Raw genomic sequence first — 21063 nt, forward strand, 5'->3', positions numbered from 1 at the left:
GATAGAGGATGTCCATTTTCATAACCAACCTTGTTTTTAACAATTAATACAATAGGCTGAAAATAGGAATCACAGTATTCTAGTGTCCTTATTAATTTTTCAATTAACACTTTCCTACAAATTATCATGTTTTCCTTTGTCCCTAAAAAGATTTCAGAAAGCTTTTTATTTTATGTTGAACAAAAACAAGCACAAGATCAGACTGAAACTCTTGTCTTAAGACAATGTGATTAAATATCTTCGTAGGCCGTTGGGATAAAATTGTAACTGTGGGAATCGAATACCACCGCTTCCCGCTCCACCAGTTGGCGTGATAACGGCCAGGCAAGTGGGCCCTGGAAATTGTGCCTTCCGCGCCGGGCAGAGCAGATGGAAGCTGCTTTTCTCCGAGTTCAGAGCTGTGTGTTTGATGATTTGACATTTGTTGTTTAATAAATTGCGGTCCCAGAGCCAAAAACGAGCGGTGCTTTTTTCTTTCCTTTTTTTTTTTTTTTAAATTTCTGTCGCTGGTATGAGCAACTGCGTAATTTCAGGGTCTGTTCCTACCCAGAGAACATTCGCTTGCTTCCAGAGTGGCATCATGTGTGTAAACAAAAGATCCATTGCTTCCCAGTACTCATTGTGTGCTTCTCCATCACCAGGTTGTCCAAGCGAACACGGTGGATGAGCGTACGAACTTTCTTGTGGAAGAGTACTCTACTTCCGGCCGCCTGGACAACATCACGCAGGTCATGAGTTTGCATACTCAGTACCTGGAGTCTTTCCTGCGGAGCCAGTTCTATATGCTGCGCATGGATGGTCCCCTTCCTCTACCGCACAGGCACTACATCGCGATAATGGTGCGCCCGCTTCCCGGCTGCCTGTGCTCCCGCCACACCGCCCTTGCTCGTCCCTTCTCCCCGCTCCTAGTGTGTGTGTGTATTTGTGTGTAGAGCTCAGTACCCTTTTCTAGAAATAAGACTTGAAGAAGCCTGTGGTCTTTAGGATACCGCGTGTCTGGGATGCATTTGGAATGCTTTACATGCCTTAAAGGTCCAGTTTCTCCTTGAATTTTCAGTTTATTCACCTATGGTTGATGACACTAGTAGGGTCCAAGGGATTATCCCTAAGATCCCACAGGTCGTGTCTTGGCTCTTGATGCCTTGTTTTTTATTATTAATATAAAACAGGTTGGTTGTGACGTCTGATTTAGTCATTTTCTACTTGAAGAATGTTACTGGTTTGGCCAGAGGAGAGGAGAGTATCCATTAGCACCAATGGAGGAAAAATTCTTAAATGAGTCGTAACCCCACTAAATATAGTACTTGCTACAAACTAGTGAACTAGTTAATGTTGTAGTCGGGGCGGGGAGAGAATTATAAATCGGGATGAGAAAGGTAGAAAGGAACAGTGTCACAGGTGGACTATTCCTGGAGAAAAAGACAGAGGACCTGGTCCCAGTGCCCTGTGTTGGGGTGGTTTAGGAGAACAGCTGGCTGGCAGAGGTAGCTGGCAGTCAGCAGGTTCATTTTTCCCACCTTTGATTTGATTATCTTGTTTATGCTCTCATCAGAGTTTTAAACAAGAGAAGGGCAGCGCTCTGTGTTTCTTCACAGACGAACACGACTGAGACTGTAATTCCAGCTTACAGATTTGACCACAGCAAGTTCCCAGGCAGCCTTAGAATGATCATAAACTAAGAGATAAGCAAGATATGGAAAATAGAATGAAGAAACGATACTGTTTTCCTGAGAAGCAGGCCTAGGGAAAGGAGCAGTGAAAAGTCTGCATTGCAAGGATTTCCCAAACTCCCAGTGTCAAGACTGGTTTGACTGCACGGGCAGGAAGGTGTCCGCGAACTTGTCTTATCTCAGTGGGTGAAGTGCCCAGATAAGACCGAAATCGCAGTTATCTTAAAGGGGGTAAGAGGAGCACCCAAATTAGCTGTGTTCTGAATGGGTAGAATACAAGTTAGTGAGATTTTATTGAGTTTTAAATAGAACGTAGTTTATGTCACTTACCATCATGAAATGGACGTGTATGTTCTTGATATAACCAGGAAGTGCATTTGAGGATAATCCACACCCACCTCTGGCTGAGGAGGTAATTGCCTACATGGGACAGTTATTCGCTTGTACAAATATCGACTACGTGTACTGGTTCAAGAATCTATGGTGTATTGTGATAGAAGTTGGAGGAGGAGGAGGAATCTATAAGAAAAGAATTATTGGTGATTAAAATTATTTAACTCCAAATCAATTATCATTATTATTATTGGTTTAGAACTAGTAGAATGTGACACGTACCACGATTGCTATATCAACAGAGTCTTCTTGTGTTTTAGGCTGCAGCTAGACATCAATGTTCCTACCTAATAAACATGCACGTGGATGAATTTTTAAAGACAGGAGGGATTGCTGAGTGGTTGAATGGTTTGGAATATGTGCCGCAAAGACTGAAAAATCTTAATGAAATTAACAAGCTGCTCGCACACAGACCCTGGCTGATCACAAAAGAGCACATTCAGGTACTGAGTGCTGTTTGGAAATGAAAAAGAGATTTGCTCATGATTCTGGCTGAGAGTTCATTTTTCTTTTCTTTCTTTTCCTTTTTTTTTCCTTTTTCCTTTCCTTTTTTTTTTTTTTTTTTTGGTTAAGACTTAATTTTAAAATACTTGCATATTAGAAACTTACAACATAGGCTCTCAGTATATAGAAAAGATAAATGTAGAAAGTCTGTGGGTTAAATTTAAGTACCAATGGATATTCCTCTTAAGGTAATCAATAATGAGCTACCCAGGTGCCTTAGTGAGTGGCCATGAGAAAAGCTGATTTCTGTTTTCAAGCAGGAGGTAGACAAAATAAACTGCACAATGGACTCCCTGGGTTCTCACACCCGTGACCTTGAGTAAATTAACTTCTGTGGACCTCAGTAGCTCCCCCCTTTATAACATGAGGGCCCTAGATTAAATGAGTTCCAGGCTCTTTTCTAGTTCTAACATTTCATAATTTTAAGATCTGCAAATTACAGTTTTGCAAATAAAAAGCGATGTGCCAACTGGTGTGAACACTTCAGTGCCTTTAGAAGCTAGAGCTTAGATGAGAAACAGAGTTGCAATTGACTAGAATACTTGCAGATGGAAAGGGGCTTCCATCAAAGGCACACAGGGTGAGGCCTTGGCACTGTGCTTGGCACTGGGTCACTATTCAATACATAGGTATTTAAATTCCCTGCTTCTAATGAGTAGATATGAGTAGATATGTCTTTGGTTTTGGCTCCTCAGAAACCTCTCGGTTAGACTACATTTTTGTTAGTTGTTTGCCCAGTTAAACCAAACTGAGCTCTTGTCAGTCTCTCTACTCTTAGAAATTGAGTTACCTGTATGGGAATATATGAAGCATAACATTTCCCTCAGCTTTATGTTCTGACTTGATAAGATGTTACTTAGATAGAAGAACTGATCCTTATTTTTATGTCCTATGTTCATTACTTTGTGCCATGTACTTTGGTGGGTCCAAAAAGGTTGACCCTGCCCTTCAGCATACTTGGAATCTAGGGGAAGAAAGAGGGAGAGATAATGACAATAAACACAGCATAGTGGTATATGAAGGTATGAACAGAAAGAATGGGATCAGGAAGTTGCATGAAAGAGGTAACATTTGAGATAGGTCTCAAAGAGTAAGTGGGAATTTTCAAGGAGAGGCGGGTCCGGGTGGGCGGTAGGGGGGGACTTCTGAAACATTGTATGTTGGAAAAGTAACTAACGGCTTCAGGTTACTGACAGTAGGGAAGGTTATGTGAGGTGTGACGGTAGGAGATGGGAAGAATGGGGAGCATGTCCTTTTGACACAATGAGTACTGTATTAAAGAATTTATGTTTTATCCTCAGAAACCTATGTTCTTCAGAGTTATATTACCTTACTTCAGGGGACACAGAAGGCAATCCTTCAAAATGTTGGAAAATTATTTGTGTGTGTGCACCCACATGTATTCTTACCTTAATAAATTTCTCTGTATATTTTACAATATTAGTATTACAGTACATGTGTATGACTCACCTATATAAAATGTTGTACTTTTTAAGTGTTTATTTATAAATAAACATACATACTATCAGAGGTTGGAGTCCCCAACTGTTACTGTCAGAAGTATACGTGATCAAGGGGCAGTGGGTAGCTCAGTCAGTTAAGTGTCCAACTCTCGATTTTGTCTCAGGTCATGACCTCCGGGTCCTGAGATCGAGCCCCATGTAGGGCTCCACACTCAGCACAGACTCTGCTTGGGATTCTCTCTCTCCCTCTCCCTCTACCCCCCCCCCCCGCTCGTGCCCTCTCCCTCTCTCTCTCTCTCTCTAACATAAAATAAAATCTTAAAAAAAGAAAGTAGGTAGTATATGTAGTCAAAAGATTTCGGAGATGAGTATGATGAAGAATTAGGAGTCATCAGAGGTTTTTGAGCGGAGTTGTAATATGAACGTGTGTGGTGATGCAGGAGGTAAGTCACAAGTGGTACGGTCTAGAAACGGGAGTCAATCATAAAGCAATTGCAGTAGTCCACGTGAGAGATGATTTTTTTTTTTTAAGCCAAAGGAGAGATCAGACTGTATGTAAGCATTCTGCATGGAAAGAGACAGGACGTGGTAACTAGCAGAACGTGAAGATGGAGGAGAGGGGAAGGACAGGAGAGTAAGTAAGGTTTCTGCCTTCCTGACTGGGAGAAGGCATGAGCAGGACAGCACACTCTGGGCTGAAAGCAGAATACTGTTAATTCTGGGTAGTGATGTCCAGTTACTGAAGGAAATACAGGTCTGTAACTCAAGATAAAGGATAGATTAGAAACCGGATCAGATAGCTATTGGCAGTAGGCAAAGGTCAAGTTGAAGAAATGAATGATCCATCTGGGGTCGAATAGAGCCAGCCAAGCCAACATTTGGAGACAAGCAGAAAAAGTGGGCTGAGAGGAAGACGGGGAAACGTGCATCTCAGGGGAGAGAGGGTGCAAAAAAAATTTAGTGGAACTGCTGAAGTCAAGGGAGATTAATTTCAAGAAAGGAGGAAGTAAGGAAAGCATAAATCCTACAGAGACCCAATAGGATAACTACTAAAAAGAAATACTTAGATTTGGCCATTGGGAGTCATACCTGACCTTCGCAAAAGTTGTTTTCAGGAGGCTGCTTAAAAAAGAGAACAAATTATAATGAATTAAAGAAACAGAAATGAATGTGAGATGAGAAATTCGAGGTGATGAGTGCTGGCTATCTATCCTTTCATGTTTCGTACTCTTCGAAAGACTGACAAAGGCATTTTAAATTCTACCTGTTTTTTGGAAAAGGCTCTTTGGCAGTATTATGAAAAGTCCTTAAAATATGATTGCCCTCAAAATCCCATTAGGAATTAAAGATGCTATTTATAGCATAGATATAGCAAGGAATGAAGGTGCTATTTATAATAGCAAATAAACAGAAAAAAACTTAGAAGCAATTTGAATATCTAACAGTAAAAAAATGGAGAAATAGCTCTCTACATCCATTTCTATGCAGTATAAAGGCCATGCTCAGTCTAAGACATTGTAGCCTTATGAGAAAAGAACATGTCAAAATGTCAGGTTTGCAAAGCAGAGAAAATTAGAAGTGTTACTCTGATTATATAATTATGCTTATAAAAATAAAATATGGGAAAGTTACCTTAGGGTGGTAGAATCTGATTAATTTTTCCTTTTCCTTTAACTGAGCTTTTGGTAATATATTAAATTTCCTGTGTGTTGGAGGGGAGGGCAGTTAATGGAGAGTAAACCCAAAGAGGTTTCTGGTGGGGGCTTGGCTGTGAAGTGAGCAGAATTTAAAGTGTAGAAATGTAGGGAGCAGAAGAACACGCACGCACATGTGTACCAAGCTAGACAGGACACCGATGGGAAAGACTCTCTGATGTGCTGACAGATGGGATTGGCTCTTGGAGAAAGTGGGGATGAAGACATCATTGTTTTTAATGCCTTCACTTGTGATTCCATCCTTCAGTTGGAGGATCAACTGAAATAGCATACAAAAAAGTGCTTTGAAACTTTTAAAGTTCTTATTCAAAGGTGAGGTAGTAATTCTACTGCTCCTATCCTCTGCCATCAGCTCTTTCTCCATCAGGAAAGGCACCTAAAAGTTGACTTAATGAATTAGGGTTTTGTTTTGTTTTGTTTTGTTTTGTTTTTATGTGACTTTTAAGGTCAAGTCTTTACCTAAAAACCTTAAAGTGGATGGCTTTGCTAGATTATCTTTAAAGGCCCTTCTAGCTTCAGTGTTCTTTGATTCTCTGAACTATCTTATTGAAACAACACAGTATGTAAGCATGCAGAAGATCCATGGTACCTATAAGGAATTCAGAATAATCTACAACTTAATTATATTGTTAGTTTTGCCAGTTGAATATAATGTTGTTTGACCAAAGCCATATCTTTATTACATGAAACATTTTTAAAAGGAAGTTTTAAAAAGGAGTTTTAAAAGTTTAAGTTTGATTGCTATAAATGGACCTAAAAATTTGGTGGATTTTCCATGCTTTCTAAAATTGCTTTGCAGCATTCTGTGGTTTTCATTCTTACTTTGATTCACTTTCTCATTACAGAAACTTGTCAAAACTGGAGAAAATAACTGGTCTCTGCCCGAGCTGGTACACGCTGTAGTCCTACTGGCACATTATCATGCTTTGGCAAGCTTTGTTTTTGGTAGTGGCATCAATCCGGAGAGAGATCCAGAAATCTCCAATGGATTCAGGCTAATATCAGTCAACAATTTCTGTGTTTGTGATCTCGCCAACGATAACAACATAGAGAATGCATCCCTTACAGGCAACAACTTCGGGGTTAGTGTTCTGAACTTTGTTTTTCTTCACTGTTTTGCCTGAAGAGTACCTAGAAAGAGTTTGTCTGACTCAACAGGACATTGTATACTAGAACTATTTCTGTACAACTTTTACTACTGTAAAAACTTAACTTGTACATGAAGTTCTGAATTGTCTTAAAGATAAGGCTTTTAAAGCAAATAGATAGGGGTGCCTCGGTGGCTCAGTCACTTAGGCATCTGCCTTTGGCTCAGGTCGTGATCCTGCGGCCCTAAGACTGAGCTCCCTCCTCAGCAGGGAGTCTGCTTCTCCCTCTGCCCCTGCTCATGCACTCTCTCTCTCTTTTTCAAATAAATAAGTAAATAAAATCTTTGGAAAAAATAATAAAGCAAATAGATATTATGACAAATCATAAGGTCACCTTATTTTTAAAAATAAACTATAACTTAATATATACCAAATGCTCAAATTCTAGATTAAATATATCTATACTTATAAGTTTTCTAGATTTATAACTGCAGCAAAAACATCATACTCTGGAAAACGTTTGAATCTGTCATTTGATTTTCTTTGGCATTAATGGAAAACCCACTTAGGAACTTAAGGGTCCACACCTCTGTACATAGTCAGGTGGCATTTACTAGACAGGGACCTTTACCGGAATAATTCTTGGTATTACTAACACCCAACACCGTCTTACCTGGCTCCAGATTGTCGATTCCCTAAGTGAGCTAGAGGCCTTGATGGACAGAATGAAGAGACTTCGAGAAGAGAGGGAAGATGAAGAGGCATCTCAGGAAGAAATGACCACTCGTTTTGAGAAGGAGAAGAAGGAAAGTCTTTTTGTGGTCTCTGGAGACACTTTTCACTCCTTTCCACATTCAGGTGAGCTCCCCCAGCCCGCCCTGTACTGTCTGCCTTTGGGTTGTTGCATCACTGACAGACCACATTCCATGTTTTCCATACGGATCTGTAAAAGTGCCTCTACTACCATGTCCCTTTTATTTCCTCCTCCTACAGCCCCCCCGATGCTATTCCCCACCCCTTCTTTTGGTGCATCTTTGAATACACTCCAGGTCCAGTTGAGAGGGACTCCCAACCTTGTAGTCCACACTCATCCTGGATAAAACGCGATTTGAAGCCAGAGCAGTTGCCTGTAAAGCTAGACAGAGATACCTAATTTGTTCTACTTTTCTGATGTTTTTAAGTGATAAGTGAAATCCTCTTTCAATAGATAAAATTAAAAAAAAAAAAAACAACACATGCATCTCTGCCTTTTTTTGCGTGTGGGGAGTATGTGGGAGGATTGTTCTTGTGCTGCTACTTTTCCAGATTAGTTCTAAAATTACATTGTACTCGCATTTGCATTTCTTTGGAGACATCTTTGGGATTTTATAAAAATGCATTATTTAGGTCATTTTCTTATACTGAATTTGAAGGAATTCATTCTGTATTAAAAGCTAGACGTCTTTGCTCTAGTCTTAAAAAGATACTTTTTAACCCCCTAATACTCTAAGAGACTTTGAATTAGACAGTTTTTCAGTCATGACTAAAAAGATATTGAACACCACATAGTAAATATTATTAAAATAGCCCTGGGGCGCCTGAGTGGTTCAGTCAGTTGAGTATCTGACTCTTGGTTTCAGCTCAGGTCATGATCTCAGGGCCATGAGATTGAGCCCCAAGGAGTCTGCTTGAGATTCTCTCTCTCCATCTCCCTGTGTCCCTCCCTCTACTCTGTCTCTTTCTCTCTTTAAAAAAAATAAAATAAGTCTTTTAAAGAATAGCATTGACAGTAGAAAACTGAAGCCCTCCAAAGTCATCAATCTACATAACATTTTAAAAATAGAGTTCCATTGGTTTAAGAAATGTTTAGTCTTAAGGCCAATCAGTCTCATAAATTCCAAGGGTAACTGATTGGGCCATAACTTGTTTGTTAATGTTAAACATAGCATTGACCAGTAGTTCTCAGAAGTTTCGCCAGAAAGAACAAAAACCCTTTCTATCATCTCCCCTGTGGTCTTTTTTATGAAAGATTTTATCCACCACATTGACTATATTAAGTTCAAGTTTCTCAGAGCTTCTAAGCAGCAGGAAATCCCAAATAAAGAAACTTGGTGTTTTAGTTATTGCCTTAATATCCATTCTGCAGTTACTGAGTACTCTTTATGGTCTCAGCCCTGTAGTGGGTACTAAGGTTTTCAGGCTAAATAAGAGACGATTCCTGCCTTCCGGGCGCTTTCCTTGCTGGTGGGAGAGAAACAATTTCAATCCATAGCAGAGTGTGAGCAGTATATGAACCTAGAAGAGGACCCTGAATCCAGCCTCAGTGGGGAAAGACTGTGCATAAAAGGGATCCTCGAGGAAGACTTCCTCCAGTCTTAGGGACTCGAATGCAAGGGAGTCAGGCAGCGGCTGGCATTGGTGGTAAATAATCGATGGAGCCAAGGCCCCCCTGCTAAGGAAACAGGATGCCAGGCACAGGAGCGAGTGGGCATAAATCATGAAGCAGGTAATGTCATCACATAGGCCTGTTAGGTAACCAGAGGCTTTATCATGATAACCTTTCTAGCCTTAAGAAGCATGCAGCCTGTCGTATTTTGGACATTTTGAGCTAACAGGCCCGTAAAACCTGAAGTCTGGAGATGTCTAGTACACTGCTTCTTAACCTTCCATTGCATTGAGTCACTTGGGAATCTCACCGAAAGGCAGATTCTGATTCAGTCTGGTCTAGGACCTGAGAGGACACATGGCTCTCATTCCTCCACGGGGTGGCCAGGCTGCCAGTCTACAAACCACCCGCAGTAATGAGGGCCTGGCAGATGGTCTGAAGGTCAGGACAGGCTTTTAAACTCCAGAAAAAATTTTGGAAATTATCAGCATATGATTGGGCGTTAAAACCAGGATAGTTGTTTATAAAAACCATCCAGAGGGAACACCTGGGACAGAGGAAAATCATAAGCCTAGGATGAACCTTCAAGGGAAACCAAGATTATAAAATGTAAAGATTTTTATTAAGGCTAGTAATCTCTATTTGCTTTTAACCCACTGAGCCACCCAGGCACCCCTCTATTTGCTTTTAGACATTAATTTTTAAGAGCTTCTCGAACATCACTAGAGCTTGAGGGATATAAATGTTTTTTTTCCCTTAGTCGTTTTTTAATGTTGAAAATAGATTTTGTTTCCTGCTATGGTGAGTGCTGTGAAGTGTGTAAACCTGGCGATTCACAGACCTGTACCCCGGGGGCTATACATTATATGTTTATAAAAAAATAAAAAAATTATTTTAAAAACTAGATTTTGTTTCTTTAATCAAAGCTCTTCTGAGAGCTTCTTTTGTTTTGTTTTGTTTTGTTTTGTTTTCTTATTGAGTAGACTCCACACCCAGCATGGAGCCCAACGTGGGGCTTGAACTCATGACCCCAAGATGAAGCCCCGAGCTGAGATCAAGAGTTGGACACTTAACTGACTGAGCTACCCAGATGCCCCTTGAAAATATATTTTGGGCTCCCGCCTCTACCTTCTTGGATCCTTGAGCAGGGACTCCTGCTTCGTTAGTGAATTTTGACTAGCAAGTCTTAGGTTCTCGCCAAAAATTATGTTCTAGTTTTGACAGAAGAGGCTGTATCATTTGTAAATCGGACAAAGAAATAAGTCATTTCGTTGTTTACCCTTCAGCATTCCCAGTTGTACATTTACTGGTCACACAAAGGTAACAGAAAAATGATTCTGTGGAGTAGCTACATGAGTCCTTTTTATAACCTTACCATGTTTTAAAATGGAAATAGAAATGTATTTTTTTCTATAATGAATTTCTTGGTTTGACCCGTGTGATAAAGCATTCCAGATTCCGTGTGGAGATTCTAAGAATAGCTGTTCAAGCCTTTGGAAGAAAATAAATGTTTAAAATGTTCTACAGAGGTAGTATTCCATAGCTTGGTAAGAGTTAACCAGCTCTTACTCTTTTTTTGTTTTTCAAGTTAGAAGGCTGTTCCGTTACTATAATAGAGCGTTTTTTTATATTATGTTTGGGACAGCAGAATTGAGCCAATGTGCAAAATGCTATTTCCTTTGAGTCCAGACTTGGAAATATTTGTTTAGTTAGAATTAAATTGGAGGGGCGCCTGGGTGGCTCAGAGGGTTAAGCCTCTGCCTTCGGCTCAGGTCTAGCCCCGCATCGCATCGGGCTCTCTGCTCAGCAGGGAGCCTGCTTCCCCCTCTACCTCTGCCTGCCTCTCTGCCTGCTTGTGATCTCTGTCTGTCAAATAAATAAATAAAATCTAAAAAAAAAAAAAAAAAAGAATTGAAATTGGAGTTTTAGATTTGTTGATCAGAGTACTGATCTTAACTTCTTAAATTTGAAAAAAAGGATCTGTAGTTTGAGAGACCTGTGTACATTTCTTTCTATGAACAAAATGGTCTAGAAGACAGGTCTTGACTGACTCCTAATTTTAAAATGAATAAATGGATATTATTCATAGGATAAATTCTATCTTGTTGGAGTCCAGGTGCTCATTATTGTTTATTTTAAAATGTTTCAAAGTCGTATGACAAGTTGAAAATGTTTACGGGCAAATCAGAAACTAACATCAACATCAAATGAACCAGCTGTGTGATCTTCCACTCCAGAATCGGTATTTGCCCAGTGAAATCAACTGCTTGTGCAGTGTGGGTGGAGAGATCACATCAGGGGAGAAACTTGTTTTGCAGACTTTAGTTCTCACTCACCATCCTGGGTTTGATTTTACCTCACAGCCCACAAAACTCCTAGTGTTCTTAGCAGGGTCGGTGATCGCTAACCACATTTTTGATTTTTTTTTTTTTTTTTGCTTTGTTTCTGTTGATTAGTATGTGATGGACTGAATTAAGGAAAACATAACCTCATTCATAAATATGGAGAGACAAAACATTGAAAACACCATTTTTCACGTGTTTCCATTTACCCGAACAGAGTTCTGCAGCCCAAGGAGACAAAGCAGCTGTCGTGGGTTGGGCTAGGGATAAGCCCGAGATTTCACTTTAGAAAACTGAAAGTCACTTAAAAGCTTCAGATCAGATTAAGTAGTTCAGAGTTCACAAATTTTCCACACCATCCTAAACTAATTTGCGTTGTAGTTCTTACTTACGGTACAGACAGTGCTATTAGTACATATAGTTAGTTTACTAATTTCTTAAGAAGGTATTTCTTTTTGCATTAATAAAACAAAAAATTGATATTAAGCATATAGCATAGTACCTGGTATATATTAAGTACTCAGCAGGGACGCCTGGGTGGCTCAGTCAGTTAAATGTCTGCCTTTGGCTCAAGTCATGTCCCCGAGTCCTGGGATCAAGTCCCACATCAGGCTCCCTGCTCAGCGGGGAGACTGCTTCTCCCTCTGCCCTGCCACTCTCCCTGCCTGGGCTCTCACAACAAACAAATTAAAAAAATGCTCAACAAATGTCAGTCTCTTTGCATCATGGGTAATAAAGAAGTGAGGTAAGAATTTTAATATTTCCAGAGTTGGATAGCCTTGGTAGTTGATCTTTCCTGACATTATCAAGCACCCTATTAGTCCATGGCAGTGACCTAAGGATTCAACCTTGTGAGGAAAGTGTAATTATTGCTAGGATTTTCATGAAATAGCAAAGAGTAAGATAATGAAGGCACTACTAATTTACTACATCTTTTGGATGAATTACTGTAATTGTAACTGTTCTTTTAAACTCATGACTGTCCAGTTCTTATGCCATCAAATTGTTGAGGTGGGGCGCCTGAATGACTCAGTAGGTTAAGCGTCTGCCTTCAGCTCAGGTCGTGATCTCGGGGTCCTGGGATGGAGCCCCGAGTAGGGCTTTCTGCTCAGCAAGGAGTCTGCTTCTCTCTCTCCCTGTGCCCCTCTCACCACCTCATGGTTGTACTATCTTTCTCTCTCTCAAGTAAGTAAATAAAATGCTAAAAAATTGTTTTAGAAACTGTTTAATAATTGTTTATTAATTATTAAGTATTACATTTATTTGATATTGATTAAAATTCTTAATAAGAAAATATTCTTTGCATAGAAGGAGCCTTTTTTTAAATTTTGAAAACATTATGTTCATTTTCTAGAATAGGAGTTGGTAAATAAAAGCTGTTCATTCCCTTTCGGTGATTGAAATCAGAAAAAAGTAATTATAAAGACAGACTAACTACCCAAAAAAAAAAGTGAGTTAGAATCTTCTTGAAGGAAAATTAACATGCATTGGGCACTTAAATTTTTCAGTGGTAGATTTTTAATATTATCAAGTATGCAGAAGTCAGCCATCTGAAAAGATTGTTGTAGTCTTCCTATCTTCCTGAATGCCACTTATAATATTCTGATCACAATCTCATCAACACATTGTTTTACTTCGTACTTTATATGCCTTTTTATTTCCATGTACATAGAAAAGCGCAGGTGGGTTAGGTGTAAAACTCAATGGATTTTCTCAAACTGACCCTTCCTATTCTAGTGTCCAAGCCAACTCTGAATAATGGTGGCACCCAGAAGGTCACTTTCCTCCTTGTTCCAATTCCCTTCCCAGACCTTCTCCCTAAATGCCTCTTTGTGAGCCAAAAATGGATGAGATTGCACTGATTTTCAGCATGAACACATCCATATGAAGTACCGTTAAATTTTAACAAAATCTATCTTAACATTAAAGTCCACTCAAGTTATCTTCACCTTCCTGTCTTCTCTTTCCCCATACCCCACTTCATCAAGTAAGAGTTCAAAAAATATTTAAGTTCTGTCCTCAAAGCACTGTGCCATCTTCCTCTTCTGAATAAGGAAAGCTAGGATATTGATTCTTCACTGCTACTGCTTAGCTGTTTCAGTGGAGTCGTTTTTGCCCAGACAAGTACAGTTAAATGTTAAGATTGCCAGTATTTGGTAACGCAATTGAATTGAAATTGAATTCAAACGTAAGCCAGGAAGTCAATATTGTCACTTCAAAAATCCATGGGAGGGTCACCTGGGTGGCTCAGTGGTTAAAGCCTCTGCCTTCGGCTCAGGTCATGATCTCAGGGTCCTGGGATCGAGTCCCGCATCGGGCTCTCTGCTCAGCGGGGAGCCTGCCTCCTCCTCCTGTCTCTCTCTGCCTGCCTCTCTGCCTACTTGTGATCTGTCTGTCAAATAAATTAAAAAAAAAAAATCCATGGGAAAGCTAAAAAGTGGAAGGAAATGGAGCATTTCATTGTTCTATACACAGTTTCCTTTATTCTAGATTGCTCATTATTGTCCTCAGATTTTGAAGATGACATGATTATAACATCTGATGTCTCCCGATATATTGAAGACCCTGGTTTTGGGTATGAGGACTTTGCCAGACGAGGAGAAGAACATTTGCCAACATTCCGAGCTCAGGTATAAGATGCCTTTAACTCAGAGAAACTAGAGAAGAAATATTGTCGTTTTAACTGTGAAATGTTGAGATGTAAGTCCATTGGCTTCTAAATTGATAGAGTCTGTAGATCTTTTTATGTAATCTCGTTTTTGGCCCAGTCTAATTTGATCTCCTAGTAGATAAATTATTATTTCAATGTTTCCCCCTCTAAGAAGGCAAAAGGAAATGGTTTCATTTGGTTACTTGCAACATTACATGGTAATTGTATAATATTCATACCCTTTTTTTTCTTAAGGAGCAGGGAGAAAATCAAGCAATAAAGATACATTTATAATAAAATGGCATTTTGTAGTAAGATCATATACCAGTAGTTCTAGTTCTCTCTAGTTCTCTAGTTCTCTCCCAAAGAGAGTGGAAGTTTGAATTAAGACAGACTCCTTTGCACTTGTTTCACTAATCTGCTAATTGTCCATGTCACTGAGTAGGTTTGGTCACACGGGAATTTTCTCAGATTTCCTGGGGATCTTCCAGATAAGGATGTAGTTTGCATAGTACCCAACCTCAGGGGGAGGCCAGAGTTCATCACCAATATGTCCAACCAGGGACCCCACTGAGGAAACCGCATGGCGCTCTGATCCAGGAACCGATGTGAAGGGTTCTTAGTAAGGCTGTCAACTTAGAATACATTTGAAATATCTTCACTTCCTTGCTTCAGTACTTGTTTCCCACAAACATGGAATTTAAATGGAGACTGCCCATTTGGTAACTGGATACAATTTCTTCTTTCAGGACTATACCTGGGAAAATCATGGGTTCTCCCTGGTGAACAGACTTTATTCTGACATTGGACATCTTCTTGATGAGAAGTTCCGCATGGTCTACAATCTCACCTATAACACTATGGCCTCCCATGAGGATGTTGATACAACCACGCTGCGCAGAGCTTTATTTAACTACGTTCACTGTATGTTTGGAATCAGGTACGTTCGTCGTCGAGACCATTTTAAACATTTCTAAGTGACAGTTCTGACCCAAGTTTTGCTCCTGTCCTTTTTAGTGCTATAGAGCCCTGGGGAGAAAAATACTACAAGTGGACTTCTGATTTTGAAAAATGACTTCCAGTTTATAGAACATTTTTCCTTGTTTGACTGTTTGGAATCTTAGCATGCACCTGTAAATACAGTAATGAGAATTTACTAAGGAGGAGGAAAAAAGTATCAGTAATCATTGGGGGATACAATAGAATCAGACTCAATTTAAGTATCCTTCCTGGAAGAATTAGGCAGTTAAGGAACGTGTATTATGCCTCTTTGGCCCACTGTAATAAATGCTGGTTTGTTTGTTTATTTTTAAAGGAATGGTAATTAGGGTATAAATAAAACTGGGATAGATTGTATCTTCATAAAGCTCACATAAGAACACTGAAATGAAACTATCAGTCAATATAAATTAATGGCCTCTAAATTTAGAAAATTGGCATGGAGAGGACAGTGAGTAAATGAGTGAGTGAGATTGAATGGTCTAATCAGGAAAGCTTTTTTGGGAGAATGTGCCTTTTTGAGCTGGGTTTTGAAGGCGTTTATGGAGATAGATTTGCAAAAGAAAAAATGCCCAGTTATGAATACATTCAATTTGACTCTACTTTCTCCTTTCTAATATAGTCACAGAAAGCCTTTATGGCATGGAGTTAGAATTCAATTTGCTAAGCAAAGTATTTTCTATCATTTTAATGTAAAAAAATTTTCCTGAAACATCAGCTAATAGTCAAGCATTCTACCTAGAAGACACTGGCACAATGGTAGTTAACTATGCTGTTTGCTCATTTATCATTCCAGATAATAACTTAACACTGAATCATCACATTTTAAAACACGTACGTCATAACTACCTACTTTAAGAAAAATAAATACTAATAATTGAATTCAATTGTGATAAATTATGTTTAAGACGATACATGACAAATGTTATAGTGATTATATTAACATGTTGGATGCTACCAAATAAAGCTCATATAAGATTTTTGAATTTTTATTTTTTAACTAAGCATATGTTTGGGTTAAAAATTAACTGAAGGGGCGCCTGGGTGGCTCAGTGGGTTAAGCCTCTGCCTTTGGCTCAGGTCATGATCCCAAGGTCCTGGGATGGAGCCCTGCATTGGGCTCTCTGCTCAGCGGGGAGCCTGCTTCCTCCTCTCTCTCTCTCTCTCTCTGCCTCTCTGCCTACTTGTGATCTCTGTGACCTGCGGGTAAATCTAAAAAGCAAAACCAGGAAACAGAAACAGACTGATATAGAGAACAAACTGATGGCTGTGGGGGGAGAGGTTTGATTTTTACAAATTACTAAAAATAATTTAGTATTTTGATAATCTAATGTTGGTATTTTCCAGGCTTTTAGCAGTCATTTTCACTAAATGGGTAAAGGGGATCGAGAGGTCAAAGTTTCGGTTACAAAGTAAGTAAGTCATGGAGATGCAGTGTCTCAGCCCAGGGACTCCAGTCAGTAAGATTGTAATGACTTTGTATGGTGACAGATGGTTACTACATTGGTGGGGAGCATTTTATGGAGCATATTAATGCTGAACCACTGTGTCCTACACCTATCACTCATATCATATGGTATGTCAACTATAAATAAAAATAAAAGTTCCTTGTTCCCGGGGCCCCTGGGTGTCTCAGTCGGTTAAGCATCCAACTCTTGATCTCAGCTCTGGTCTTGATCTCAGGGTCGTGAGTTCAAGCCCCTACTTAAAAAAAAAAATTCTTCCTTCTCTCTTTTGCAAAACCAACTTTACCCTCTTCACTGGATCTTTCCCATCAGTATATACACACTGCTGTGACTTCTCTCATCTTTAGAAAAAAATTCCTTTCTTCCTCCTTCTTTGCCTTCTACTAGCCTTTGCCTTGTCTTCCTGCTCCCACACACAGCCCATCTCTTTGACAAAGTGTTGTTTACTTGCTCGCTATTTTATCCCTCATTCTGTCTTGAATGCACTACAGCACCACACCAACAAAACCCCTCTTGGGTGAGGTTGCCTGTGACCCTCCTCACGCCTGCTCCCAGGGCTCAGGGCCCAGTTCCTGTCGCATTTGATTTGTCAGCAGCATGGGACACAGTGGGTCACTCCCTCTGCCCCCCACCTCAGGGCTCTCCACTGACACCTTCTCCTCAGAGAACAGCCTTGCCCCCTCCCTAAAAAGCGCAGCTTTTCTTCTCACAGCCTCCTTTCCCTTTCCCTCCACAGCAGTGAACACCCCCCGACAGATCACATGCTTGTCTATGTTTTAACTTTCTTCTCCAATAGGATTGAAACTCCATGGGACTGGAGATCTTTGTTTATTCTGTTCATCTCTGTATCGCCAGTGCCTAGAAAGCTCCATGGAAAGGACACAGCACCTAACGGGCACCGAGAAATATTTGTGACAACAATTAGTTAATGAGTTTTTGGTATTGAATTGCTAGACCATAAACATCTCTTGATACCAACATAGAAATCAGAAATTTTGGTTTTTTCATTTGTCTTTGGCCTGTAGGTATGATGACTATGATTATGGAGAAGTTAATCAATTACTTGAACGAAGCCTGAAGGTTTACATTAAGACAGTGACCTGCTATCCGGAGAGAACCACCAAACGCATGTACGATAGTTACTGGCGTCAGTTCAAGCACTCAGAAAAGGTGTGTTTCATGACTTGACGTTATAGACCCCTTAGGCTTGTGTCTCGTATAATTAGTAACGATCAGCAAACATTATACAGGAAAATACTGGTAAGTTAGTGCCATTAAAGAAAAGAAGTGACATCATTCAGCTGTCTTTTCAAAATGTGTTTAAATTCCGGTTTATTGAATATTAACTAAATTTTGGTTCTGTGTTTCGGCCAACATGGTGGGTACAGCACACTTGTAGCATCAGCCTTTGAAAGGCTGGGTCCAGATATTGATATTTTTAAAGTACCTTTAGGAAAATGTCTACCATTCTCATGATTCATAAAAATCAAGCCTAATGATTGGGCCAGGCCCAGAAGGAATGTCGGATTAGAGATTAACTCTAGCCACTAGAGTTGACTTATTAGAACAACAGTTTCTCATTCCAACTTGGTAATTTAGTATTTTGATAATCTAATGCATGACCTTTGGGCCAAATGTATGTACCATTATATAAGAATATTTCTTTGGATGAAATGTATAGAAATCATTATTTAAGACCTAATAAATGTTAAGGATCTCTACCAACATTATAGTGTAAGAACCTTATATCCTAGGTCTTTTCAACCTGTAAGTCGAAGAATCTTCCATTTATACCAGTTTCTAAGATTTTGAGAGTAAGAAAATCTCTTTAGGGTCCCAATAGTCACTAGTTAATTCTATGACCTTGGCAGAGGATGTTACAACCTCCAAACCTAACTGATTTTTTTGAAGCCTCAGAGACAATCCCACATCAGATAAATACCTGTGTTACTGCCAGCATGACTTCTTGATAGATCTCTATGCCCTGTTTATATGTTTGCATAAGATTCTCTCCCTTTACCAGGCTGTATCTAGAAATTCTCTTAACTCATCAAGAGAATATACCTAACAGCATGTCTAACCTGTAGAACATTATCAAAATAAATGTAATATCAAAAACATTGTAGTAAATTTCAAAATAAAAAGTGGATATTCATTTTAATCTATCAGCTAGGGTGTATCTCCCCCAAAACTTAGAGAGGCTTGTTCACAGTTGTATCAGAAAGACTACAGGGAAGCTACCCAAATCTAACAAGGACCAGACGCTAATTACAAACTGCTTTCGGCTTCAGGTTTTCACCTTAGGATCTTTCAAGGATCCAGTAAGAAATATTGTTTAAAAATGTTGCTTAAAAGCTTTCCAAGTAATGAACATAGGCTCTAATGAGTGTAGAGCTGATTTTTAGACCTCTAAGATTTAGACCTATAAGATTTGATGACTGAAAGATAGTAGCACTTGCAGGAAAGTTGTCATTTATAAATAAATATATATATACATATACATATGTATATATATATATATCATTAACATATAATGTATTATTTCTTTCAGGGGTACAGGTCTGTTATTTATCAGTCTTACACAATTCACAGCACTCACCATAGCACATACCCTCCTCATTGTCCATCAGCCAGCCACCCTATCCCTCCCACCCACTCCCCTCCAGCAATCCTCAGTTTGTTTCCTGAGATTAAGAGTCTCTTATGGTATGTCTCCCTCTGCAGTCCCATCTTGTTTTGTTTTTCCCTCCCTTCCCCCCATGACCCCCCCGCCCTACCTCTCAAATTTCTCATATCAGTGAGATCATATGATGATAATTTTCTTTCTCTGATTGACTTATTTCACTTAGCGTAATAGCCTCTATTGCAAATGGCAAGATTTGGGGGTTTTTGATGGCTGCATAGTATTCCTGTGTGTGTGTGTGTGTGTGTGTGTGTGTGTGTGTGTGTGTGTTTTAAAAAGTTATTGCATAATCCAGGAGATTGATTGGCTTTTCCTAATATATATATTGACATAATGATTGGTATTTTCCAGGCTTTTAGCAGTCATTTTCACTGCTCACAAGACCCATTGTTTTTTTTTTTAATAGCTTTCGTCATGAACGTTACATCATTTATGTGTGTAGATAACACCCATTTGCATGGTAAACCTTCATGAATGTCTGATATGTTTAAAGGAAAAAAGTAGGTTTTTTTCAGTTGTTTATACCGGTCACTAAGGAGATAACATTTTCATTTCTAGGTTCATGTGAATCTACTTCTAATGGAAGCACGGATGCAGGCTGAACTCCTTTATGCGCTTCGTGCCATAACTCGACATTTGACCTGATAGCATCATCACCCAGCGAACATGTCATACGTGTGGAAAGACCTTTTCACACAAGACACACATCAGAAGCTGTTTGTGATGTAGCATCAAAAATTTTTCAATTCTCTAGTGGCAAAGTTTAGCCGTTCTTTCTGGCGGCTGTAATGTGCAATGACGTGTTTTCTTTTTCTTGATGCTTAACATTACTAACAATTGCAAAAATAATACTGAGGAGCACTACTTTGCATTGTTTTATAGCTGGATTTTTTGGATACTGATCATAAATCATGAACTTGGTTTATTAATGCTTAACTTCAGCGCTTTGGGGTTTGTACGTATGTGTATTCTTTTCTTTCCTTTTTTTTTTTTTTTTTTTTTTGAGTAAGGAAAAAGCGCTTACAATCTGCTCAAGCAATTGTTTTTCAGCTAGTGGAATTCAGCACAGAATGACCTCCTCTGGCCATTCTAAACTTTAATGTTGTGTCCTAAATCTGGTGGAGGAGAAGCATGCGCTGTTGAACTAAGCTGCTCACAGGACACGTGTCTGTGTCCCCAGGAGATTATTTGTCAGGCACTGTTTGTGGGGGATTTTTTTGTTTGTTTTTGGGTTTTTTTGTTTGTTTTTTGTTTTGTTTTGGTTTTGGTTTTTTTTACTGCTATTGGCGATAACGTGAAATGTGATACAGCCATTGTCCATAATTTAATGTGAAATTAATCATGATGAATTCTATAGCATGCTACTGAAATGCCAAATTCAGCTGTTTTCTTTCTCTTCGGAAACACAAGTTTCCGTTTTCCATATCAGATGTATATATTAAAAGTGAAATTATGCACAATCCTTTCTATCACGGACAGCCATCCTCGGTCACAGGGGTAATCAGTGTTCACAGAGCTGCTCACAGTTCATTCGGTCGGCACGTCCTAGCCTGTACCCACACAAGATTGACCAAAAAGTTTCTTTGCACATTTTTCTTTTCTCATAGTGTTTTCTGTATTGCAGTTAAGCAGAGGAAGGTTAATATACTTGTATTTTTTTCCTAGTAGGCCTTTAGAACTTCTTTCCTGTTATTTTCCTTCTAATAGGTTCAACAGTTGAATATT

The 21063-nt window shown here is 39.3% G+C and overlaps 1 protein-coding gene across 3 annotated transcripts in view; it reads left to right on the forward strand.

Annotated features, from left to right (window-relative positions):
* SESN3 (sestrin 3) overlaps positions 1–20798 on the forward strand; it is a 67016-nt gene extending 46218 nt beyond the window's left edge. For 2 of the 3 annotated variants that reach the window (XM_032852757.1, XM_032852759.1), the window contains exons 3-10: positions 642–839; positions 2324–2506; positions 6591–6827; positions 7517–7691; positions 14031–14170; positions 14940–15130; positions 17681–17825; positions 19897–20798. In XM_032852757.1, the coding sequence (XP_032708648.1) occupies positions 642–839; positions 2324–2506; positions 6591–6827; positions 7517–7691; positions 14031–14170; positions 14940–15130; positions 17681–17825; positions 19897–19983 (1356 nt within the window). In that variant the 3' untranslated portion in view covers positions 19984–20798. The remainder of the gene's footprint in view (positions 1–641; positions 840–2323; positions 2507–6590; positions 6828–7516; positions 7692–14030; positions 14171–14939; positions 15131–17680; positions 17826–19896) is intronic. The other variant, XM_032852758.1, reaches the window with a different exon arrangement.
* Positions 20799–21063: the final 265 nt, after the last annotated feature.

Source organism: Lontra canadensis, unplaced genomic scaffold (genome assembly GCF_010015895.1).
Source record: "Lontra canadensis isolate GAN:19392208 unplaced genomic scaffold, GSC_riverotter_1.0 scaffold7, whole genome shotgun sequence".
In the NCBI taxonomy this organism is placed as follows: Eukaryota; Metazoa; Chordata; class Mammalia; order Carnivora; family Mustelidae; genus Lontra; species Lontra canadensis.